The sequence below is a fragment of the Petromyzon marinus genome, chromosome 2 (assembly GCF_048934315.1).
Source record: "Petromyzon marinus isolate PM22_M1 ecotype Great Lakes invasive population chromosome 2, UKy_Petmar_22M1.pri1.0, whole genome shotgun sequence".
NCBI classification, from domain to species: Eukaryota; Metazoa; Chordata; class Hyperoartia; order Petromyzontiformes; family Petromyzontidae; genus Petromyzon; species Petromyzon marinus.
The window spans coordinates 5,499,104-5,526,460 of NC_133668.1; the positions used below are offsets into that span (position 1 = coordinate 5,499,104).

The window sequence follows — 27,357 nt, forward strand, 5'->3', positions numbered from 1 at the left end:
CACAGTGCGCTAACCACTGTGCCACTACTCCACGCTGAAATAATATTTGGCGTGTATCGACGAAGCGATGTCACGATCGATTCAGATGTATTGTTATGGTCGCGATACACGAATTGAATCGTGAGGGTACGAATCGAGGTTTTTTTCGGGGGGGGGGGGGGGGGGGGTGAGATCGCTTAAATGTTAATGTGTCGTTAAGCTATCACCGCCCGACACAGCCAATTAGTAAGGCTTGTCATGTGAACAAAACGTACCTATTTTTTTATTTTTTTTCTACCTACGTGACTTTACCGAAAGAACCTAATAATATGGATTCCTGCAGTCACGAAAGCTTCAAATCAAGATCGTACCTATTAGTTGCTACTTGAGCACACCGGTGTGTTGGAGAGTCAACCCAATACATTTACAATTTGAAAACGAAGTTTCGCTAGTAATTACAACCAGCCTCATCGGGCGATTTTGCCAGAATTCTGAAGACGTCTTCCCGCTTCCGATTTTAACATTTGCGCGATCTTACCTAAAAAAGCGTTTGTAGCCTCTCCATGCGCTGCAATGCCGGTGTGACGAGCCCGTCAAATCGAGGGGAGGCATTCATCGTCACGTGCTTAGGTAATCGGGACAGCATTAAGCAAGGGAGAGAAGACGTCGAAGAGATGGAAGTGATGAAATCAGCTCGCGCGCATGAGATAGATCAGGGGTCGGCAACGGACATAACAAGAAGATCCATTCTCTTCGAATTTGGTATACAGTATATATATAAAAAAAATAAGCAAGCAACTCAATATTAACAAGAGCCGCTATGCACTGTTGTGGTGGTGAACACGAGACGGCCGAGTCCAAAACGAATAACGGCACGAAGCAGTCAGTCGCTTGAAGAGCCACGCGCGGCTCTGGATCCGCAGAGTTGCTGACCACCCCCCCCCCCCCCCCCCGAGCTATATGGATCGTTGCCATCGCCAGACAGTTTCGGAAATCTTTTATCCAGCAGTGGATGAATCTTAGCGAACGATGATGATGATGATGATGCATTTATTCATGGATTCGTATCGACTCTTCTGGCTCGCGATACGCGCGAACAGATCGCCCTTACGTAAGCACCAATGTTGTGCTGCACTTCATGGGTTCACGTGACCTCCCCCACCGTCACTGGAGTTCACCGCATTCACCCGTTGTTAATTCAAAACAAAAAGTAGCAAAATTCACGAGTCCACTCGCGATTGCTCACTCGAGAGAAGTCATTCAATCGCTAAGGACAGGAGGTGAAACGAACTACCAAGGTACTTAACATCGAGTAACGGGTCACGCACCTCGCGCCACGTGTGTGCTTGTCTGCTCATTCGTGAGTATGAGATCCACGTGTGTGCGAGTCGTTTCGCGCAAGCAGAACTTCGTTTCTCGCTGAACATTTTTTGCGGGTCACTGGCACATTGCAGGAGGTGGTCACGTGACTAGCAGTACCCACAGCCACGGCGAGAGGTATCCTGGATGTGGTGTGCAGGGAGCGGAAATCATTTGTTCGGGGTCACGAACCCCGGACAAAGCCTGGGTGAAAATAGTCCGTGAACGCATAAAGTGGGAAGGGATTCGTGTTTTTGTTTACAAATATTCGGACTTGGAATTCACGTAGCTACACCTATAGCGGAAACTAAAACACGACACTGGATGCCAAAATTGAGTAATAATCACTTATTATAATGCCCATCAAAATGCCAATATACTCGCCTTATAAATTACAAGAGCGCATTGCATCGACGATGTGCGCGTGTGTGCTTTTGCAACGTTATTCAACGTAACGATCAAGTGTTTGAGTGTGAACTCTGCGCTACGTTACACGCTGTGTGATCGCACAGGCGATGATCGTCACGGTGATGATCGTGCTGATGATGGTGGTGGTGGTGGTAGTGATGATGATGGTGGTGGTGGTGGTGGTAATGATGGTCGTGTATCTACGGGTTCGTCATGACGTGGGTCTGTCCCGGACACTGCATTGAGGGGTAATATCCTGTTACAACGTAGATAACCCGCACATGTCGTTGTCGACAACGTAGCTTTGTGTTGACAGCAGGTAGATTCTAACAATATGTTTTACCCCTTCTGCCAATAAAACAGGTGTTAAGATGTTCAAAGACCAAACAAAATCCCTTTTCAATTAACCATATTGTAGCATATTGTAACTGCTCACTCCGAGCTAGAAATGTCCTGATAGTGATCATTGTCTTTGTGCTGGTCGTCTTTTGGCGTTCTCTGGTCCTAACACTTTGAGACTAGGCCCTAGAGAAAGATGTCTCTGATGTGGACCAATCAGTTTCAAAGACAATGCCATATATTATTAGAGCATATATGCTCTAAAAATTATTTAAAGCTTTCGTGATTGCAGGATTCATACTCTTTGGGTCTTTAGGTAAAATAAAAAAATATTTTCTATCTATGTGACTTTACGAAGAGTATGAATTCCTGCAGTCACGAACGCTTTAAATCATTATTAGAGCATGGTTTTGTTTTTGCATGTTCGCCACAGGAACGTGTGGTTCATGCAGACAGGATTCCTTGAAAAGGGATTCTGTTTGGTGTTTTAACATCTTAACACCTGTTTTATTGCCAGAAAGGGGAAACCCTATTTTCAAGGGTAAAACCTATACACTTTGGTTATTTCGGTAAAGTCACGTGGTAGGTAGAAAAAATAATAATAGATCACGACGTTTCGATCGCAACAACAAGCGACCGTCTTCAGCTTGTTGTTGCGATCGACACGTCGTGACCTATTATTTTTTCTACCCACGTGGCTTTACCGAAACAACCAAAGAGTATGGATTCCTGCAGCCACGAAAGCTTCAAATCAAGGACAAAACCCGTTGTTATATTTTAATATACTGCCAAAAAATGTCCCAGGTAGATTCATTGGCTGAAAATAAGAATAACGCTCGTTGTGTGGGTAGATCGTACAATTAAAAGTAGGCTGTAAATTATCCCTATGAGGCTAGCATGAGTAATCTTACGTACGTGGCCTGTTCATGTACACAATTGTAATTTTACCCCAACAATTTTAAACGTGTGGGCACATAATCGAGTCAGCTTACATGTGTCAAGCAATGACATTACTGCTACCGAAACAGATATCACACTTGCAAAATGTCATAAAAAGCAGGTGTCCTCCATTTGACACAGGCTGGGAAGCTTCTTTGAGATTCGGGACTTTTTCAAGAGGTCACTGCTTCCGAAAGTTTCGGCCAATTCCCCATTTTTGATTTTCCGTGTTCGTTTGTTGACTCGACTACACGCGCGTGTGGAGGAGGCGGCGGGGGGGGGGGACGATCGATTGAAAAACATCGCCGCTTATCGGTGTTAGTTACACCCTAAAGATGACCGGCCTGTCGAAGAAGCTCATCAAAAATGCAGCGTGTAAAACCTCGTAGGCCTTCACACAGACAGGCACGTTGCTGTTCGCTGTACGCACTACGTGACGAATAAAACGAACAAACAGACGAATGAGGAGACTCTCTCATCCCTCCTTGTCCACCTAAGGGTGAAGTAGAAAAAAAAACATTTTAAGGGCCCAATGTTTTCAAGCAGCATTTGTTAAACCAGTGTTTCTAGGCAAGAACAAAAAACAAGTCAATTAAATGCGATGCTTACATTCACAATACATGCGTGAAATCATGCGATTATTTACAATTTATGCAGTTCGACAGAAGAGAACAAACTAAGAATCCCTGGCAGGGAGGGTGGATCGCTGTGTCCCTTGAAGAACAGGATGGATGGTGACAGCGTCGCTCATCGCACACGCCACGACTCACGATGCATAGGACATCAGCCATCGGGCACAGTCCTTCACACCATCTTCGCACATCAGGCGCACGCTCCTCACCCACCACGGAACCCGTTCAAACGTCACCCATGACACGACACATCGCCCATCGCCCACAGGGACGCTCACCTCGTGACGCGTGACACAACCGGTCACTTATTCGGAAGCCAATGGAGCTATGCACTTTTCAATACGGATCGGAAATTCATTGCTTCGGAACAGCTTTTGTTTCGTTAAGTTTGTTGTCCTTCCCCCGCAAGCTCAAATGAGCGCGGTTGGCGACGTACGGCGCGAAAGAAGTTCAACATCCATAGGCAAATCGATACGTTTGTCATGATTCGGCGTCACGACTCGATTCAATAATCGAATAACTTATCCGTCTCGTGATGCCGTCTCATTCTAATCGTTTCTGTCTCGGTACGGCGGCGAGAGAGGAGTCCAACTTCGTCACACCAAACCATCACTCGTCGCAACGCATCACCCAACACCATCATCACCCATCACACCACCACGGCCTCCCTCTGCCCCACCACCCACCCACCCACCCGCTGTCACGCCGCAGGCAGTCACAGACACTCGTGCACAGTCTCCACCCGCGTGCAGTTCTGGCACGTGACGGTGCAGCACCAGTGGAAGGTGCAGAGGCACCGCTCGCTCACGCGCGCCTCCCTGCTCGTCCATCCGCGCCCACAGCACAGCAGCTCGCAACCGCCGAGACCCGGCGAGCCGCGGACGCAGACGCGACCGCGGGTTCCCGGCCACGACAACCCCGCCGTGTCCGCGTGGCAGAACTCGGGCGACTCGTCCACGTAGACGAGGTCGCGGCCTCCCGGCGGTTTGTGCGCCGGATCTGCGGGTCGCAGGTGGCCGCCGCCGCCGCCGCTGCCGCCGCCGCGATCGGAGTCCTTGGAGGCGCGGTTGCCCTCTCGGCCGTAGTCGGCCACCTGCGTGGCGCCGTCGAAGCGCTCCTTGAGGCGGTCGCCGACGGCGCGAAACGGGGGCAGGCGCAGCCAGCAGGTCTTGAGGGCGCACGAGCCGGACATGCCGTGGCACTTGCACTCGCGACGCATCTCTGAGTCGACGGTCTGAGACAGCGAGCGAGGCGAGCGAGCGATGAGGGGGTGGGTAGGGGGGGGGGCAGAGGGGAAGATGTGAGGTTGTTGTTGTTGTTGTTGTTGTTTTTTACCCAGGAAAAACAACTTTTTTTGCAAGAGGGTCCTGCCAAGTGTTCACGGTAGAGGGCGTGGGGGTGGGGGGGTGGTGAATTGGTAATTTTCAAATTTGGTACGCTTGGGCCATAACGCCGGCACACCACGGTCTAACCCAGGGGTGGGGAACCTTTTTTCTGCCAAGGGCCATTTGGATATTTATAACATCATTCGCGGGCCATACAAAATGATCAACTTAAAAATGAGCCTGTTATATTTGGTCAAACATTTAATTAACTCACCCCTAATGTGATGGCTGGAACTGCTTCTCTTTGGTAAGGCGTGTGATGATGTTAGCTGGTATTGATGATGTTGCTATGAAAAAAGCTCCTAGATTTATTGAATTTCGAGTCCCGCCTGCGGTTGCCTTGGCAGGACCACACCAAATGATTTCGCGGGCCTCACACGGCCCGCGGGCCGGACGTTCCCCACCCCTGGTCTAACCCTTGCGAATGACATCGGAGGATTTTTGACGTCCGTAGTATTTAAATTATGTAAAACACAACGTTTTACACCATTGCGGTGAATGCAGTGGTACTAATTTGTGGCTGAGTCGACCTACGGGAGGCTTAGGACCAGGTTCAGATGATCGCCACTGGTGTTGGCTCCTCACACAAAAAAACAATAAAGACAAAGATCCCCCTATAGCCTTAATAAACTGTTAGGGCAAGTGCTGTTCGTGAGCACCTATGACGACCTTTACAGCACAGGAGGGGGTGGGTGGGTGGCCAGCAGCACGCTCCGCCGCCTTTGTCTCCCTAGTGGCGATGTTTACACACCGCACCAGGTACTCATTTGAGGCTGAGTCGACCTCGGAAAGACCCAGGACCGATTCAGATAATCGTCACTGGTGTTGGCCGTGAGCGAGAATCGAACCCGGGTCGCCAGGTTCGTAGCACAGTGGGCTAACCGCAACACCACCGCTCCCCATACATGAACATACATGAACACACACACACACGCGTCAAAGACAAAGATCTCCCATATATCCTGTAACAGATTGTAGGGGCAAGTGCTGTTAGCGAGCACCTATGAAGGCCGGAACGGTACACGAGGGGGTGGGTGGCCAGCACCACGCCCGACCGCCTTTGTCTCCCTAGTGGCGATGTTTACACACCGCACCAGGTACTCATTTGAGGCTGAGTCGACCTAGGGGAGGCCCGGGACCGGTTCAGATAATCGTCACTGGTGTTGGCCGTGAGCGGGAATCGAACCCGGGTCGCCAGGTTCATAGCGCAGCGCGCTAACCGCTACACTGTCGTTCCTCACACACACGCAGCCACACTCACCCGCATGCCCGCCTCCTCGTTGTGTCGATCCATGAGCGCACGTGCGTCGCGTCCTCCTCGCTCTCCGGCCACACCACCACGACCTCGACCTCCACCACGACCTCCTCCACCACCACCACCACGGCCACGGCCACCTCCTCCCCCGGCCGCCAGCTCCCGGGCGAAGCGAGTTCCGAAAGGCAGGTTGTCGCTACAGCCACCCCACTCCCAGTCGGGACCTCCACGGCCACGTCGCCCGTAGTCGCAGGTGCAGGAGGCGATGCTGCCCTCGCTGCAGGCGCGCGCCACGCCGTGCGCGAGCGCCGCGCTCATCACGGCGTGGATGAAGGCCGTCTCCCGGCAGCCTGCAAGCAAACCCAGCCAATCGTCATGTCGTCATTGTTATTATTGTTATCAGCCATGGTCCTATCCGCTGCTAGATGGCCGAGTCCCGGAATCCTGCACGCAGAAAGCCAGCCAGCATCAGCCGTGGTCTATCCACTGCTCGTTGAAGGTCGACTCTCAGCAGCCTTGAATGCATCCAGTCGTTATCGGAATGAGAGTATTTATTTATACTGGGACGATTCCGATGAGCTGTAAAGCTTTTTTTCACAGATGTCCAGCGGGTCAGAACGTTACAACAAACCATGCAAAACACGATAGGAGTGCAAAGTATTGCTAAGGTAAACAAATTACTTTGAAAAAATACATACAAATAAAACTAAACTATGTTTATATTACCAGGTAAAGGCCACTCATCCATTGGCTTATTTTTCAGAAGCGACCTGACCACAGATGATAGCTAAAAAAATAGGCTTATCGTGTGGATATTTATAGCAGCTAAATAATCTAAATAATCTAAATGCATGTTTCTAAATGTGTAGGAAAATCCGGAGTAGCCGGAGAAAAAAAATCCACGAGGAGAACACGCAAGCTCCAAATATATAGCAGCAGGTGTCAGGGTCTGGATCGAACCCTCGACCTACTGCGTACCAGGCGAGGAAGATAGCATCACACCACCCTGGCGCCCCTTAAATCAACAAAATATATTAGTTCAAATTTAATTAGTACATCATTTCCCATCTCGGGAAAGCAGTAAAACAACAACAAAAGTCCCATACCATACAGAGGAAACACACAGTCCCTCAATGAAATACCACGTCAGCGTCTACCCAACAACATTCGATATTCCTAACCATCACCACCATCATCATCACCATTGTGTATTCGCCATCATCGTAATCACAAGCCATTACTCATCTTCTGGTGAATACAGTCCAGGCACCGTGCTTTGCTAAAGCTCTGTTATCCCCCGCCCGCTCTCCCATCGGTAGTGCCTGACGTGTTCCGCAGAGAACACACGGCCTGGAGCTCACTGCCTCCCTGGCCTGGCATGGAAGTCGCCACGATGCTGCTGGCAGCCGTCAGGAAGCAAAGCGGCAGGGGGAAAGCGACAATCCCCGCCCCCCCCCCCCCCACATTCAGTAGCGCACGTGAGAAGGTGGCCGTCCGGTCGATTGACCGGCCGGTTGACCCCAGGGGTCAGAGCATGGAGCCGGCACCACCGCTGGGATGTTGGGGTTCGATGCGGACCTCAGTTGCCCCCGCCAATGAAGCTGGGTTCGTAAGAGTGGCGGGGGGTCAATGATCCCGGCCTGGTTACCAGTGACGATATAAAAACGCCGATCGCATTTGGTGTTCGCCTAAATCGGTTACATTTCAGCTGCAGGTGTTTTTGTTGTTGTTACTGCGATGTGATTATAGCGGTTGGCCACGTACGCTGCGAAAGAGGCTCCACATTTATCTGCGTGGCAAAGGGGCGTGTGGAGACGTGCTCCCCCCTCGCGTGCGTTTAATAGGGGTCACACCAAAGACATCTGATAAGTTGTGAGAAGTAGTTCAATGATGCCTTCTTCCACGGGCCGTTCACAAACGTGGACGCACGCGCTGCGCTTATTTATGAAGAGGCATGAGGACCATTACACTAAACCAATACTACTACGACCACCGATATTTTCTCTTTCATCGCACCTACTATCAGAACGGTTGTCTACGTACGGTGCTGAACAAGTTCAACATTACATAATGCATTATATTTACCCAAGAAACCCCTCGCCCCGAGTCCTGTACAAAAGGGTTTTCAGCACGTGGGTGGAGACTGCAGTACATGGAAAACCCCGCGCATACTAGGACACAACAACTCAGAGCTCCGCACAGATAGATTCAATCCGTGGCATGGCACTGCCATCTCCCGGCAGTCCCAGGCAAATAACCCACGCGTAGAAATATATAAAACAGCGAGGAGAAAAGGGAAGCTCAACATCGGCCAATTGACGGACGCGTACAAGGCACTGGTAGTTAGTTATTTTACTAGATAAGGCCAACCGAGCAACGTAGCGCTTTTGCAGAAGCGACCTGGCCACAAAGGATAGCTCAGCGAAGTGGCTTATCACGTGGACATTCAAAGCACCCAGGTACTCTAAACGTGTGCTCATTTCTAAATGTGGAAGGGAAAACCGGAGGACCCGGAGAAAAATCCACGCGACCACGGGAAGGGAGACACGCAAACTCCAAATATATAGCAGGAGGCGTCAGGGTACGTGATCGAACCCACGAACTCCTGTATATCTGGCGAGGTAGTTAACATTTCTTAGCCACAGCGGTGCCCGCCATGCACAAGTCCGATTGAGTTCCAGTTCCGGCGATTGTGAACCGGCGTTATTCTCCTGCTCGCAGCACGGAGCCGGCGGTGGAAATTCCTCGTTCATATGACGGGAGCGAGTACACCCAGAGGACAAATACTGTCCACTTCCCACAAAGTAATTTTTGAGGCTGAGTCGACGAACGGGGGGGGGGGGTGCAGAACCTGTTCAGAGAATCGTCACTGCGAGAATCGAACTCGGGTCGCCGGGGATCGTAGCGGTGGCGTGCTAAGCGCTGCTCTATCGATCACCGGTTTCGATGACTCGCTCGCTCAACTCAGGTCTCACCGAGTGCCAGGCACGGTTCCAGAATCTCCACTTCTACGTCTTATTCGGATGAGCGTCGTCTCTTCAAAAACACACGCGCGTTTGTGTGTTTTTTGTTTGTTTTCTCTCTCTAAAGAACGATAGCGCGGCTCAACCTGTGCGCACGCCGTTTTTGAACGGCAGCCGAGGAAAAGATGGGCAGTGTGCGGCCGTTTGTCGAGGTTTGAGCGCGGCCCTCACAGTCATCCCTTGTTTTATTTCGCGCGACAAGCTCCGCTCCAAGAGAATCAATCGCCGCTATTGCAAGTTGCGAATCGGCCTCAAGTTGACGTCTTCTGCCGCACCGATGCTTTGCAGCACGTGAGCGAAAGCAGCAGCAGCAGCAGTAGATGGGCAGTAGCTGACGACGATGGTGATGATGGCCATGATGACGAGGACGGCGCCGATTATTGCTGCTCATGACGATTTATGATGATGGAGACAAGCAACGATGACGATGCCGACAATGGTGATGTTGATGATGGCAGACACGACGCGAGGTATGACGATGTTCACTCCGATGATGTGGATCACACCGACGGCAGCGGTGATGGTGATGATGACGACTATGATTACGATGACGATGATGACGATGATGATGACGACTATGATTACGATGACGATGATGACGATTATTATGACGATGATGATGACGAGGAGGAGGAGGAGTGTGGCGCATGATGGGGTGCCTTGTATATTTAAGAGCACGCCGGCTTCCACACGCTCGAGGAATTTACGATCAATGGACGAAGCACATCTGGCAAGACTCGAGATTCCTCAAATATTTCGACAATCGAAATTGATTTATTTGCTTTTTTTTTAGAGTGGGCTGAAGCCATAATAGTACTAGAAGACTCATGGTTCCGAACATTACACTTGTTATTAAGCTATTTATTGATCGTTCTCCAGGGTGACCTTGTTGTAATGAAGTTGATGCGATGAGGAGAGGAGTTTGCACGTGGGACTACATGCACGTACGTAAGTATGTTGAATTTATTTCACACCGTACGTAGCCAACCGAGCTAATCGGAGGTGCGGGGGAGGGAGAGCAAAGTGCGTGTACAGACAGACCTCGCTTAGCGCGACCCCGTAGAACGCCGATTCGTAGTTATAGCTCTGTTTGTCCTTGATGTTTTTTTTATTACAAAAATGCATTAATAACATAAATTTAAAAAACACCAATAAAGCGCTTACGAGCGAGAACACACCGCGCTGCTGTCTCACGATGTTTCGCTTTGTGCGCCTTTTTTTTGGAACGCATCTACCGCATAAAGCGAGGAACCCCGTACACCAACCTCGCAATCAGCGAACCGAGCAATTCGCCTCGCATGAAGTGTGCCGCTAAAGCCGACAGACAGCCGGTGGCGGTGTGATGCGAGCGCTCAAATCGAAAGGGTCGCAAGTTCGGATCTAGGTCCCGGGAGGGGGGGGGGGAGAAGGTTACATTTAGCCAATTATTCTGCACGTGGTCGATACAATCCATACAATTTTGTATGAATTGTATCGCGGTCGTCGCGTAGATAAACTGGTCCCCGCCATGGAAATGTGTGGAACTTTTTGCCTTCAAACTTTCGCGACCTCAGGAATTCATACTATTTGGTTCTTTCGGTAAAGTCATGTAGAAAAAATAAAAATAATAATAATAAAACATTCCTATATTTTATTTTCATTTTTTTTAATCTACGTGACTTCACCGAAAGAACCAAAGAATACGAAAGTGGCTCAGGGCCGCTCAGTGTTCTTCTCAGAGCGCGTTCACTGTTTACTCGCAGTCCTCCTGCGGCGTACGGTGCTGGCCTATGGAATGCATTTGAGGTGCAGATGCCCTGCGTCACAGCGTGCGAGTTCTTCTCCAGAACTCGCACGCTGTGACACTCGCATTGCCATTTGGGGTTTCGGGGGGGGGGGGGTGGGGGTGGCTCAGAGGTCAGAGTGTTGAGCCGGCACCGCTTAAGGATTTGGGTTCGAATCCGGGTTTGTGCGATCGCGGAACGATGCATTAATTCGCGGATTACGATCGATCTTGTTGAGACGCTATACGCGCAGCAGCGAATCGAGCAATGCTACGAATAGATTAATATATTGTATGGCTAACGCGACCCACTGTAGCCACTAGAGGCCGCTACATGCACTTCAGAATGTAAAAAAGAACGATGCTTGAATCGCGAAAATGTATAAGTCAAAGAATGGCTACACTCGCTAGAGCCCTTCCGTCAATACACGGCTTCTCTTTTTTTTTGGGGGGGGGGGGGGGGTGGCATGCTTCTCCACGCTGTTCGGCACGACAGCGGAGATCATAGACGCGGGGAGCGTACAAGTGCAGTACAACGCTGTGTTGTGTGCCGCAGCGCCCTCTGCCACGCAGCACCAGGTAGCCGACAACACAGCCCGGCAGCTGCCTATAGCAACCCGGGCCCGCATGCCGATCGCAATAAAAATGCGCCGTGTACTCACGGGCGCCCCTTCCTTGCACATGCGTGAGCATGTGTGCGCTCGCTGGTTGGCTCACACGCCGCACGCACGCCAGCCTCACTCCCACGTTACCACGAGGTCACAACACAACCCACTATATCACCCCTCCCTCCCGCGTCCCTTCCCACAACACTCCCCCCACCTCTCTCCAAATGCTCTACCCCCCACCACACCACCACCTCACTAGCCGCCCAGCAACATCAACCATCAACCACCTCCTCTACCCCACCTCCCTCCTCTTCATCACGAGCAGCAGCAGCAGAGCGTTGTCTCAGCCGCGTCGCTGTTCAATCATCCCCATTAATGTTTGACGAAGAGTGTTGCTCACGGATTCCAAGTAATCGTGGTTAGACCGGCCTCTATCGCCAGCGGCTCACCGCAAGAGGCACGCGGAACATACGCGACCCTGCATTCAAGTAATAATATTTTGTGTGGGTTTTTTTGGCGGGGAATTAGATTTAATTAAAAACTATCATTTTATTTCATTAGGTAAGTCGCACTGAGCTCTATAGCTCTTTTTCTTAAGCGACGTGGCCACAAATGATAGGTCAAAGAAAGTGGTTTATCATCGTGTGGAAATGTATAGCGGCCAAATACTCTAAGCGCACATTGATTCTGAATGTGCAGGGAAAAACCGGAGGATCCGGAGAAAAATCCACACGAACCACGGGGGAGAGAGACACCGCAAACTGCAAATATACAGCAGGCGTCAGTGTCGGAATCGACCGGCCAACCTCCTCTACACCAGGCGAGGTTGTTAACATCTCAAAGTTGTGATGAAGCGGACCTTCATTTCTCGTGAAATACTTTTTAATATTTCACCAGTGGAATATTTTGATTCCTCAAACTCCCTTCGAACCCCCACGGGCAAATATTTCACAGCTCAGCTGCCGCTATGGATCCCTATGAAGCAAAGCCTCGTGGTGGTGAGACAGAGAGAGAAAGAGAGCAGTGCATTACCCTCTGACATTCAAATGGCAATTTTAAATATCTTCACCAGCAAATAACAAAAATAATCATCTCTATCAGGCCACACGGTGTTAAAAGCGCATGCAGTCTATAACTCGAATCCACTCTATATCTATGGCCTATCTATTTACGTGCTATGAAGGAGGACCATAGCCCGAAACGTTACCATATTTTTTACACTCTTAGTAGACAATATGTTGAGCTTTTTGTTGCCATTTGTATTTTTGCACCACTGACAACGCATTATTACCAAATAGTGCGTTCGACAACGGCCTCGGGAAGTTGATATCACAGAGCCACGTCTGAGGTTATTTCAATTGTCTATTCTCCACACTCGGGGGGAGCTGTGCCTTCTCACATGTTCCGTTCGTCAGCTATCGTAGGGTATCGTTTGAAGTCCTCGGAGTTGGGAAAACATATTTGCCGAATTAAGTTAAAACGACATTCAGTTAAGGCGTTGAGTTGGCGGTCGTCCACCACCACGTAGTGAAGATGGACGACCTCGTGACATTGGCCATTGCCACTGCCATCTAACGGAGCAATGTAAGGGGCGTGTAGCGAGATTCGTTGCAATTCCCTGGTGACCAGACTAAAACGAGAAACTCGCTACACATGAAAACCCGGTCCAATCACAACTCCGTCTATGCGATTTATGGTTATCTATGTGAGTCTGTGAGTTTCTGTGTGAATCTGTGTTTCTGTGTGAGTCTATGTGTTTCTGTGTGAGTCTATGGGTCTCTCTGTGAGTCTATGGGTCTCTGTAAGCGCCTCTGGGTTTTTGTGTGAGTCTATGGGTCTGTGTGTGAGTCTGTAGGTTTTAGTGTAAGTCAATGGGGCTTTGTGTGAGTATATGGATTTCTGTGGGAGTCGATGGGTCTCTGTGCGAGCCTATGGGTTTCTGTGTGAGTCTATGGGTTTCTGTGTGAGTCTATGGGTTTCTGTGTGAGTCATTGGCGACCGGGCTAAGACCATCAACCAGCTACTCTTGAGAACCCGGTTTGATTAAGAATGGCTGGAAACCCGGATTCTAACGCAGGATCGAAGCGGTGATGGCAGCTTATAGTCTCTGACGAGGACATTATGACCCACCCACACCACTCCACCACCCGTACAACCCTCACCCCGACGAGCCACCATTATTAACCTCAAACGAGAAGCATCCCTTTTGAAAAATCACCGTGTGCCACTTAGCTTCGCGTTTTAAGTGACGTGCCATTTGTTATTGTAACGAATGTGCACTCTCTCCCGTGTCGCGCTCTCTCCACCGCGCGCTCTCTCCGTCTCGCCAACTCTCTCTTCAACTTCTCTCACGCTCTCTTTCTCCCATGCCACCCCCACCCCCCCGATACTCTACTTCTCCCTTCCCTCTCTCGCTCTCTGTCACTCTCCCACCCTATTCGTGTCCTCTCCATCCAGTCGACGACACCCCCCACTTCGCCGACCCCAACAGCCAGCTCTCGACGACTAAGCTCCCTCCCCACCCCTCCACCACAGCCACCCCCTTCCTCCTCCTCCTCCTCCTCCCTCTCGATGTGTCGATCCATCTCCCTCCACTCTCTCCATCTCGGTCGCCTCTCTTAACCCCCACCCGCGTTCTCTCTGGTTGTCTCTCGCTCTCTTTTTTTACGATCAGAGGAAACAAAAAGATGCTCGGTGTAGTCGGCACTTTGCTTCGTTCATCATTTCGTTTTTTTTCAATGCTTTGCTTTATCTGCCCCCCTCCCCCCCCCCGCAGTTTAAATTAAAGATTTCACGAGATATTTGACGCTCTGCTCTCCTCCTTCTTACCCCTTCCTTCTCTCTCTACTCCCCCTCTCTCTCTCTCTACCCCTTCTCTCCCTGCTCTATGTCTATGTTCCCCATGTTTTCTATGTAATTGTTTTTTTTTTTTAACTACGACAAGTGCTGCATCTGCACCCAGCCCACCTCGCAGTCCTACGGCCCCCGACGCTCTCTCGCTCTCTCAGCTCTGGCTCTAGGATTTGGTGTTACATGTTATTTATGTAGTTTATTGTAAAAAAAAGTCGGTCACAGTCCCTATGATCACTGTTACGTTGCAATTATGGCTTTATTTTTTGGTCATTTCGAAAACGTTTTTTGGTTTGGACATGTGTATTTTATTGTAGTACGGAGTTAGACTGATGGCCTAAATCTAAGTTGTCTTGTGGTTGTTGTTGTTGTTTGACTTGCATCCCACTGGGATTTTTTGCACACAGCGTTGGTGTACGGTGCTTTTTTTTCCAGGAATATTTTTGCTGTTTTTCCATGGATTTTCTGTTTGCACAGTCACATAGTCACTTTAAGATGTTTTTTTCTTGTTCGTGTTTTAGTTTTTTTGTTTGTTGTGGTTGCACCCGATTCAAGAGCCGAATGGCTCACAGGGCTATACCAAAATAAAGAAACTGAAAAAAAAAACCTCTCTCTCTCTCCATCCGTCCATCAATCATCTCGCACAGAACGTCCTCCGCTCCTCCGCCTCTGCCGTCTCTGGAATCAGGTCCGGCGCATCGCGCCACGCGCGGAGTTCTCACGCGCGCGGCGCGAGTGAGCGACGGATGCAGGGAGCGAGGCCCAGACGCCGGCCGGATTGCGACGCCCCGACCCTCGGCACCTGCCGCCTCGACAAACACCGCGCGGCCTCTCGAGTGTCTGACGGAAGGGCGCTCGGCTCGCCACAAACACCGCATCGCGCAGACAAACTCGCCATCGCCTCCCCCCCCCCCCCCAGATAGCCGGACACACACACACACACCCACTGCACGGCTCCCCCTGGCACACACACATACTGCACGGCTCTCCCTGACACACACACACACACGGCTCCCCCTGACACACACACGGCTCTCCCTGACACACACACTGCACGGCTCCCCCTGACACACACACGGCTCCCCCTGACACACACACGGCTCCCCCTGACACACACCCACTGCACGGCTCCCCCTGGCACACACACACACGGCTCCCCCTGACACACACACGGCTCCCCCTGACACACACACTGCACGGCTCCCCCTGACACACACACACGGCTCCCCCTGACACACACCCACTGCACGGCTCCCCCTGACACACACACACACACGGCTCCCCCTGACACACACACACTGCACGACTCCCCCTGACACACACACACACGGCTCTCCCTGACACACACACTGCACGGCTCCCCCTGACACACACACACACGGCTCCCCCTGACACACACACACTGCACGACTCCCCCTGACACACACACACACACGGCTCCCCCTGACACACACACACTGCACGGCTCCCCCTGACACACACACACACACACGGCTCCCCCTGACACACACACGGCTCCCCCTGACACACACACACACGGCTCTCCCTGACACACACACACTGCACGGCTCCCCCTGACACACACACGGCTCCCCCTGACACACACACACTGCACGGCTCCCCCCTGACACACACACGGGGTGGGGGGCAGTGATGGACACCATGACGCTGATCGTGCAGGATTGCCAACACACATCATCCTCCACCCCATAGCCATCATCAAATCATATTGCACTATCGACATTCTTCATCGCTATCGTCGCCGTGACAACATCCTCACCGTCGCAGCTCGCTCGCAGCTCGGCAGTAGATGGTTTTTGGTCTGCTTGTTTCCCTCCGGCCAATCCCCCCAACCCCCAAACCACATCTCTCTGCTGCGGTGGCTTTTGAGAATCGCTGCTCAAGAGCCCCCTCCGTAGGCAACCTCGACTCACAGCAAAGTCTGGGCGAGAACGGGAGGTGGGAGCGGGCGGGCGGGTGGAGTGCGGGGGAGACAAAGGCGGCCGGGCGTGGTGTTGCCCACCCACCCCTTTCGTGTACCATGCCGGCCTTCATGGGTGATCGCTAACAGCACTTGCCCCTGCGGTCTGTTGAGGCTATACGGGGGACCTTTGCCTTTGTCTGTGGCAACGCAGAGAGCGGCTGTGGAGCGACATCAATTGTCGCTCACTGCGTGCGCTCCGACTCAACGCCAATGCCCCCCCCCCTCCTCCTCCCCCCCCCCACCGGCACTCCCACGCACTGACCTAGGTGGTAAAGTATGGCCAAGTAACCAACGCGGGCACGGCGTGGGGAGGCCGTCACCCACACCTCCGATTAGCGCGCGCCTCCGATTGACGTCGGCTGGCTACGTACGGCGTGAAAGAAGTTCGAACGTGCATACACGCGCACATCGAGCGGTGGAGTGACGAAGACTTGTGCACGTAGAGTTTAGCGCATTTCACCCCCGCCCCACCCCTCACCCCCGCGCGCATCGATTGTTATAGCGTTTAACGTGTATTTATTATTTATTTACATCTGCGACCGACACTCACGTACGATGTATTGATTTCCTCCTCCGAGGAGGTCCTCGAAACAGCGTACTCGCCCTCGCCTGGCTTTAAATCAAGGCAATCCAAGAGGTGAGCCGCTGGGTCCCCGGGTATCGGAGGCACTCAGCCGGCACCGCCGGGGACGCTTGCGATTCGGATCCTGGTGTCAGCCGAGCGTGATTAAAGCCGGTCCTGCAGTGCACAGGGAGTTGACGGTCTCAACAACCCCACACCCCCCCCCCCCCCCCCTCGGGAATTGACTGTCAGCCAGCAAGCCAGCAAAACTTTTTGTTTCCTAATATAATATGATTAATCTGGATTTTTAAATTTTCGTGACTGCAGGAACCCATACTCTTAATTAATCATTATTTTTAGTTTAATTTCATGTTTCTACCTACGTGACTTTACCGAAAGAACCAAAGAGTATAATATGATTAATATGTGTGTGTGTTTTAAGTGATGTTGATGCTGCTGCTGCTGCTTCTGTGTTGACAGTGGTGTGTGAGCGCAAATGAAAAGCTACAAAAAAACTGAACACGTGCGTCAATCTTAAATTTGAAGCTTTCGTGACTGCAGGAATCCATACTCTTTGGTTCTTTCGGTAAAGTCACGTAGGTAGAAAGATAATAATAAATCACGACGTTTAAATAGCCACACAAGCAACCGTCTTCAGGTGCTTGTGTGGAACGTCGTGATCTATTATTATTATTTTTGTACCTACGTTCGTCGATACCACTTTGGCCTTAAAAGGAAAAAAACCCTAAATATATGATAGGCAACGTCTTGGGAAATGACTCTTCCTCATAGCACGAAGAGAATTTAGAGACGTCATGAGTCTAACGGGCATTTCTCTGTCGGAGGATGTTGTGTGTAAGTGCGGCGTTGAGTCTGTGAATATTGCAATGTCACGTGAAGGAATCCCGAGGTCGATTCTCGCTCACGGCCAACACCAGTGATGATTATCAGAATCAGTCCTGGGCCTCCTCTAGGTCGACGCAGCCTCAAATGAATACCCAGTGCGGTGTGTAGTAAACATCGCCACTGGGGAGACAAAGGCGGTCGGGCGTAGTGCTGGCCACCCACCCTATCGTGTGTCGCCCCGGGCTTCGCAGGTGCTCGCTAACAGCACTTGCCCCAACAGTTTGTTCAAGTTCTAGATGGGGAATCTTTGTCTTTGTGTGTGTGTGGCCTCCGAAGATTGTCGAGTGTCGTCCAATTGTCAATGTGTGCATCCACTTTGACGATCCACTGCTGGATGGAGGCATCTTCCACCGTCGTTGGTTATTGACGCGGTGGACCAGGGATCGGTTCAAAAATCACCACTGATGTGAGCCGTGGTCGGGAATCGAACGGGGGTGGCTGGGTTCATAGCGCAGTGCCGCGAACCGCAGCGCTAACTCTACCACCCGCTGAACTCTATTCAAAATTGTGCTGAAATGAATCCATTCGAGATTCATCATTGAGCAGCGCATCACTCCGCATTACACAGCAGCCTGCGGAAGCAGATATAACAGAACTACCTATCGGAATCCCTCCACGTGACGTTCGATATTCGCACACGCAACGGCGAACTTTACACCACACGCACAAAGAAATGGCAATGCAACTAATAACGTCTCAAACTGTGTGGGGGGGAGTGGGGGGAGTGGGGGGGCGGAGTTGGGGGGGAGTGGGGGGGAGGAGGCCGTGATGGCGTGGAGGAGGCCGCGTTGGTGGGGAGGAGGCCGTGATGCACTCACTCATCTTACACTGACTCACTCACACATCATACACTGACTCACTCACACATCTTACACTGACTCACTCACACATCATACACTGACTCACTCACACATCTTACACTGACTCACTCACACATCATACACTGACTCACTCACACATCATACACTGACTCACTCACTCATCTTACACTGACTCACTCACACATTATACACTGACTCACTCACACATCTTACACTGACTCACTCACACATCATACACTGACTCACTCACACATCTTACACTGACTCACTCACACATCATACACTGACTCACTCACACATCATACACTGACTCACTCACACATCTTACACTGACTCACTCACACATCATACACTGACTCACTCACACATCATACACTGACTCACTCACACATCATACACGGGGAGTGTCATGCTGACACACATGGCTGCAAGTTTGTTCGTACATGTTATGTATATCGTTTATTGTTAAATTTGAATCAAAGTTCCTATGATTACTGTTGTTACATTGCATTTGATAGCTTTATTTTGGTGATTTCTAAAACATATGGTTAAGCCATGTTTCTTTGCGGAAGTGGGGAGTTGGCCTGATAACTTGAATCTAAATTGTCTTATGGTTGTTATTGTTTGTCTTGCATCACGCTGGGATTTTTGCACACAGCGTTGTAATACGGTGTTTTTTTTATGGAAGATTTGCTGGTTTATCCCAGGATGTTTCTGTTGCGCTTCGTCGCTTTAAGATGTTCTCTGTTCATATTTTATTTGTTGCGGTTGCACCCGACTCAAGAGCCGCATGGCTCACAGGGCTATATACCTAATAAATGAAACTTGAAACTTGAGTGGGGAGGGAGTGGGGGTCGGAGTGGGGAGGGAGTGGGGGGATTTGGGGGTGGAGTGGGAGTGGGGGGGGGGAGTGGGGGGTAGTGAGGGGGAGTGGGGTGGGAGTTGGGGGGGAGTGCGGGGGTGGGAGCGGGGGGGTGAGAGGGGTGAGAGTGGGGGGGAGTGGGGGTGAGTGGGGGGGGAGTGGGGGGTAGTGAGGGGGAGTGAGGGGGAGTGGGGTGGGAGTTGGGGGGGAGTGCGGGGGTGGGAGCGGGGGGGTGAGAGGGGTGAGAGTGGGGGGGGAGTGAGGGTGAGTGGGGGAGGAGTGTGGGGGTGGGGGAAGTGGTGGGGGGGGGGGAGTGGGAGACCACGCGCACGCAGACACCGCTCACCTCGCTGCAAGATTTTGCCGAAGATGTCGGGACCGCTGCCCGTGGTGGGGCAGTCCCAGCGCCGGTGGCGGAACTGCCACTTGCACTCGCGGACGGCCGTGTGCACGGAGGCGAGCGCGCTGTGCAGCACGCCCGGGTTGTGCCGCACCAGACGCCGCTGCCGCTTGCCCAGCGGGGCGAGCGCCAAGTCCGTGGGTTCCGCAGCGGCCGCAGGGCCTCCGTGGGCCCGCAGCAGGTTGGATGGGGTCCCCGACTGGGCGATGCCCCTTTGGGTGGGATACGCAGCGCGGCCAGAGATGATCAGACGCGCAGAGATTTGAGGGGGTAACATGCAGAAGCTCACGCAGACTTGCACACCCAAAGACAAATACGCATGTCCCCCGTGTGTGGCCTTTAACAGACTGTTGGGGCAAGTGCTGTTAGCGAGTAGCACCTGTGAAGGCCGGCACGGCACACGAGGGGGTGGGTGGCCAGAACCACGCTCGGTCGCCTTTGTCTCCCTAGTGGCGACATTTGCACACCGCACCAGGTACTCATTTAGAACTGAATTGACCTCAGGGAGGCCCAGGACCGGTTCAAATATTCGCCACTGTGATCAATCGTGAGCGAGAATCGAACTCGGGTCGCCTGGTTTCTAGCACAGTGCGGTTACTGCTGCGCCACGGCTCCCCCAAAATATAGCCGCAGACAGACACGTGCGCACAGAGACATAGGAGTGCACTCATACATACACACATGGACACCAGCGCATACCTACACCATACATCTGAGTTGGATAGCGGACACAAGGATGCGTCGGGCAGACCGTGGCCCGAATGTCAATTTTCGTGGAATGTTGCTTTTTTTGGGCGAAACTGTGGCGATGCCTCTCCATCGCCAACCACCAATTGAGACCAGGTGGGCGGTGTCGAGATGTAACTACCTCTGCCAGAAATGTATGTTCGTGTTGGGGGGTTTGTGTTTGTTTGTTTGTACTCTCGCAAAGATGAATACGCGAGGCGCTTCTATAAATGACGCGGTTGATGAATGATTTCCCAAAGACTAATGTCTGTTGTTTTTTTTGTTTCAAGCCAGTTAATCCAACCGGAACACATCTTTTACGAAATCAGCCCTGGTAAGTGCGATGACGCATGGTGATTCCTCGATGCACACGCAAGGTTCTTTGTCAATCCACTGCTGGATGAGGGCCTCTCAACTCCATGCGGGTCTGTGGGAAGGTGGGGGGGGGGGGGGAGAGGAGCTCTTTGACCATATTTCTCTGCACTGTTCACGGTGGCTTTGGGAACGCAGGGGAAAATAGGCATGGGAAGAAGTGAAAAGACAGAATAAGTTGTGAGTCCACTGCGCTGCCCTCTGCTGCACAGCACGTAGCCCTGCAGCCTGTAGCAACCTATCTCTTGCGTGGTGATCGTCCATCCAAGCGAGAAGATCTCGAGCTCTGACGAGGACGGGGGCGCTGCTGGCGATTCGCTCACAGCGGTTGTCGCACGAGAGTGTGTGGGCTGTGTAGATTACGCACTCGGCCCGCGTAAATTAGATTCCCGTACACGGCTGACATCAGTGGCGCGTGGTATCTGAGCTGGACCCCGCTCTCGTCACCTCAACTCCCGCCGCCAAACCGGCGGTGATGAGCCGTGGCGAAGTGCTGGTCAAGCAACTCCCACGACAAACACGGGCCCGTGGCGTGGGAAAGACCTTCGCTCGAATAACGACCTCAACGACGACAACACGAAAAAATTATAAACAAAAAAGTAAAATCCAAAGCACGATTCCATAACACCCTGGGAGAGCGTGAGCGCGTGAACTCCGTGCGCGTGCGTCGGCTTGAGCACGCGGGCGGGGCTGAACACGATTGGGGGCTGCTGCAGGCGAGTGATGCGGGCAGGCGCTGGAGGCAGGAGAGAACGATGGAGACGGATGGAAGGCAGCACTTGGGGGGGGGGGGGTGGTGGCACGTGCCCACCCAATGATCCGATCGAAATCCCTAATTTCGATCGGATCATTGGGGTTTTTTTTAGTAATAAATCGGCATTTTGCGACCCCCACTGCCACTGTGGAGCATATTATTATTACGTGCCAGGGACTTAATGAGATGATAGGACAATAGTCTGAGTCCATATATGGCAATAAGTAACGGCAAAGCAGTTCTAAGTGACTCAGAATTGTGCGCAGTTGCGTATACAGTACACGACTTCCCTGAAGGCATTCACCTTCAGCGAGCTGCGATGCCGATCACACAACGCGGTTCGAATTCGACCCTCGATCGATGGCCGCGCCATCGCCGCACACGCGTCGAATGAAAATCAAGGGACAAGTCCTTACTCACTAACAACTCCTTACTTACTAACAACTCCTCTATCATTTTTCATCGCTGGAGGGGTTGCCCCACCCCCCGACCTGAAAATCCTAGCTCCGCCATTGGAAGGCGGGAGTGAGAGGAGTCGGGATTTCGAGAGGAGGACGCGCAGCCTCGAAAAGAACGACGAGAGGGAGATGGAGGGGCGCGTCGAGTCGCTGAGTCGGCAAACAAACAAAAAAAAACCTGGCGAGTTCGCGCCTCCAAGGAGCTCTGGCAGGAAGGGGACTCTCCACGTTTCTGGCCAGAGGAGACGCCCTTCTCGGGTTGGATGCTGGGGAATTAACTTGCAGGGCCATTGGACAGACGCAGAACGTCATTCCGAGGGGAGGTTGTGAGCTGCACCTGAGACGCAGAGGGCTGCCAAGGCTCGATTCGCGATTCACCATACTTAGCCATCACCCTTAGCCCCTAACCATAACCCCTAAATCTAACCCCTAACCCGAGCACTAACCCTATCCCCTAACTCTTAACCATAACCCCTAATCCATGAACCCTATCCTCTAACCCTAACCATAACCAACAACCCTAACCCCAACACGTGCGGGACATGTAATTATTTGGCTGCTATACATTGCCACGTGATAAGCCACTTTTTTGAGCCATCATTTGTGGCCAGGTCGCATCTGAAAAAGAAAAAAAACAGCTACATAGCTCAGTGGGTTTCACCTGGTAAAATAGTTAATCTTAATTCTACCTATAATCCTATAACTGGAACTCTATCCATAGCTTACCTACGAATCTAGACTATAATCCTAAACTTAACCCCAACTCAAACCCTAACCGTGGCCACCATCGCGTAGTGAGTCGTCACCCCGACTCGCACGCTTGAGTAAAAGCTCTCGAAGCCACGACTAATGCGTTTGCTCATCATCATCATCATCACTGTCATCGATGGCGACCAATGCCTTCAATCGATCGTCATTAATCGTCGAGTCGCTCACCAACATCGCTCCCCTATTCGGTGAATAGAGGAGCGTTTGTAGATGTTTGGATGTATGGCGATGTCCGTCATCACTGTCGTCACCGTAACCATCACCATCGTCGTAAGCATCATCATTTTCACGATCATCCACATCACCATCGTCATCGTAATCATCCACATCATTCGTCACCACCATCGTCAGCGTAATCATCAACATCATCGTCATCATAATCGTCATAGCAATCGTCAATATTTGTCGTCATCATCATTGATATATTTGCGATATGCGTCACGCGTGCTGCAGCTTGTCCCTGAGCGAGGAGCCACCCGTTAGATGTTCCTCCGGAATCCTTTGCTGGCTGGGACGGCTGCTCGTGGCTGACTGTCGCTCGGACTATCAACGCTCAGACGGCGTTGATGGTGTTCTTGAAAAGCACCGAAAATCGCAATGATTCGACGACCTGTGAGGGTAGGACCGCTGGCGCAGTGGTTCAGCGCACCGCGCTACGAACCTGCCGATCGAGTTCAATTCCCGGTCACGGCGCAGTATCGGTGGCGAGCGATATCTGAACCGATCGTGACCCCCCCCCCCCCACCTCACCGAACCCGCAAGACCAGCGTGGTGAAGTATGGTCACAGAACCCCAAAGGCCATCACGACAAAGGGGAGACCTTCATCCAGCAGTGGATTGACAAAGGGCTATCAATTGTTGTGGCGTATATAGTCTATGAACCTTGTAAAAGCCCCTGTCACTCGCACGTGACTGCAAGCACGAACGTGACAAACACTCGTTGGTTTGGGGTCAGACAAACATGGCAACGATACAGCAAACCCTCCTCTAGGGAGAGTCTTGAGACTCCGTGTGGACGTTCTTGAATAAAATATACGGGGCATTGATATATTTCGTGGAACCGTTGGATAGCAAACGCATACGCGCGCGTGTCTGTGACACTGCTTTGGCGGTGGTGCACAAACACACACACACACGCACAATATCTAAAACTACCCAATTGTCGATTCAGACTGCCCTGAAAGGGGACGCGTACGGAATGAGCGACGTTTCGGGCAATGCTCCTTCTTTGTAGCACATAGCTCAGAAGGAGGGCTATAGCTATGAAGAGGCCTCATTGCCAGAAACGTCGCCCTATCAACGAGATATGCTACGTCCTTTTTAGGGGCGGTTGTGTTTTTTTTTGGACGATTGTGGTCGAGTGAATATGTGTGGGGTGGTGCGTGGCAGCATGGGGAATGTTCGGTGCTCGGCCCTGCTGTGCTGGATTTCTGTCTCCGGCGAGCCTGCTGCAAGTCCTTGCTTGTGTGATCCGATGCGTGCGCACGTGCATCAGCGAGTAACGGCGTGCGTGCGGGATAGGTTGTGTGTGTGTGGACGTGTGTGTGTGTGTGTCAGCGGTAGTCTAGCGGTTAGCGCGCTGCGCTATGCACCCGGTGACCCGGGTTCGATTCCCGCTCACGGCAAACACCGGTGACGATTATCTGAACCGGTCCCTGGGCCTCCCCTAGGTCATCTCAGCATCAAATGAGTACCAAGTGCGGTGTGTAAAAACATTGCCACTGGGGAGACAAAGGTGGTCGGGTGTGGTGCTGGCCACCCCCCCTCCCCCCCTCGTGTGCCGTTCCGGCCTTTATAGGTGCTCGCTAACAGCACTTGCCCGAACGGTCTGTTAAGGCTATACGGGGGATCTCTGCCTTTGTTTTGTGTGACAAGTGCGTTCGTGTGTGTGTGTGAACGCACGTTTGTGCACGCATTAATGTATGTGCGTAACATATTCGTCAAAAACCCGTGAAGAAGGGTAATTGCTCGAAACGTCGCCTGTTCTATAGGCCACGGCGTTATTATTGATGATTGTCTTATTGTTGGCTGTGCTTGTGCACCACCACCAACGCAGCAGCAGCAGCAGTCGCGTCACCAAATACAAAAATGTGTTAAATTAGGCGTGTAAAATAGTGTTCCAAAAACGGCAAACCGTGAAAAACCGGTAACCGTTGTGATAATCGATTACCGCCTCCGAAAGTCACGAACCGGTAACCGTTTTCCAGTTGAGTTTTAGCGGCAAGAGGTGGTCGTAATACCCACACTTTACCCCACCACACGCGACATGCTGATATGTGGTCTAATCTTGATTTGAGGCTTTCGTGACTGTAGAAATTCATACTCTTTGGTTCTGTCGGTAAAGTCACATAGTTGGAAAATAAAAAATAAAATAATAGATCACGACGTTTCGATCGCAACAACAAACGATTGTCATCAGGTGGTCTACCCATTTTATACTGCGGGGTGAACGAAGGGTGGGTAGGGGGGGAGGGATTTCATATGGTTACCGGTTATGCAAAAATCGATTTAACCACCCAAGTGTGTATGTATGGTAACGAATGCGTGCCCGTGTGTTAGTACGCGCATGAGTATGAGTCTGCAGGTCCATGAGTCACATCACCCCCTCGTGCGCCGTGCCGGCCTTAATAGGCGTTCGCTAACAGCACTTGCCCCAACAGTCTGTAGAGATTACAGATGGGGCTTTGTATGTGCAGCTAAGTAGAATGCACGTGTCCTGTATGAACGCACGTGTGCATTCAAGTGAGTGAATGCATGCACGTGTAACTTAGCCATAGAAACATTACACGTATGTTTGGGTACGTGCGTATACATGTATGTACGTGTGTAAGTGTATACGAGTGCATGTGTGTGCATAGGTACTCGCTGACAGCACTTGCCCCAACAGTCTCCTAAGGCTATAGGGGAGTTATGTGCGTGTGCATATGAATATATGTGTCAACGCGCGTGTATATGTCAGTACACGTGTGTGTGTAAGTGAATGCATGTAAGTACATGTGTTTGTAAGTATATCGTTACAAGTAAGTGCATGGATATGTATAAGCGTATGCGTGCAATAATATATCGGGAAATTTATGTATGTTAGTGCATGAATGTATGCACGTGTGTGTGTGTATGTCAGTGAATGTATGTGTGTGTCAGTGCACGTGTGTGTCTGTTGAAGCCTATACGGGTGATTTTTGTGTGTGTGTGTACGTGAACGCGCGTGTACCCACCACCACGGCCGGCGCTGCCGGATAGACGAGGCCCTCGCGGCCCCGAGACCCCCGGGGAAGGCGAGGAGCGGCAGCAGGACGAGCACGAGGGGCAGGGGGGACAGCAGGGGTAGGCTGCGCATGGCGTGGCCGTGCCCCCCTGCTCGGGCAGGAGGAGGGGTGGTGGTGGTGGTGGTGGTGCGCCAAGGAGTGACGGGAGACGCAGCCGAGAACACCACCACCACCTCCCACTTGCAACCCACCCCCCCCCCCTACTCAACGAAGGGGAGACGATTCCGCTCCGTGCGTCCGCGGATGTCCCAGGGCGCGAGGTGTCCGAGGGGTCAATGCGGCCGGGGTGCCGTCGTCGTTGGGATGAGTCGCGGCCCCGATGGGTCGTCTCGGGCGAGAGGCCGCGCGGATGGAGCGGGGCGCGCGTGTGACCTGTCGCGCGCGGAGCGCTGACCTTTTTCAAGACTCGGCGGGGGCAATCGAGCGCGGCGAATCTTCTCGCGCGGGAGAACGCGGAGACAGGAGCCGCTATTCCGCGCGCAGCAGTGTGCTCCCTTTTGCTCACTTTACAGGACGCGCGGGGGGGTGGGGGGGTGGGAGGGGATGGAGGAGATGGTGGGGGAGGGAGTGGTAGGGGGGGGGGAGTGATGGACAGGGTGGGGACTAACGGGAGTGCGAGGGTGTCTGCGTGGTCCTAGGGGGGTGATGGTGTGGTGGTGGTGGTGGTGGTGATGATGGAGGGGTGGTTGGTTGGTGGGGGGAGCGGTGGGAGGTGTTGTGCTGGCTGGCTGGCTGGCAGGCAGCAGGCAGCAGCGGCAGGAGGAGGGGAACTATGTGAGATGTGCCCGGAGGGAGGGGAGCCGTGCTCGGGCAAGACCAGACCTCGAGCTCGGGGAGCGCCCCTGGGTGCGACGCGACTTTCGCGTGAAGTCGCGAAGCGAGAAGCGACAAGCGCTGCGCTCCCGCGCTCCGCCGTTGTCACACGCACGCGTACACACA

At 52.1% G+C, this 27,357-nt stretch overlaps 1 protein-coding gene across 1 annotated transcript; it reads right to left on the reverse strand.

The window, feature by feature from the left end:
- Window positions 1–2,168: 2,168 nt before the first annotated feature.
- WNT1 (Wnt family member 1) lies at window positions 2,169–26,910 on the reverse strand. The gene is made up of 4 exons (XM_032966342.2): window positions 26,368–26,910; window positions 20,021–20,286; window positions 6,303–6,646; window positions 2,169–4,890 (listed from the first exon to the last, which is right to left on the reverse strand). Exons 1-4 carry the CDS (start codon window positions 26,487–26,489, stop codon window positions 4,372–4,374), a joined length of 1,251 nt encoding a protein of 416 aa, XP_032822233.2. The 5' UTR covers window positions 26,490–26,910; the 3' UTR covers window positions 2,169–4,371.
- Between the last annotated feature and the right edge of the window lie 447 nt (window positions 26,911–27,357).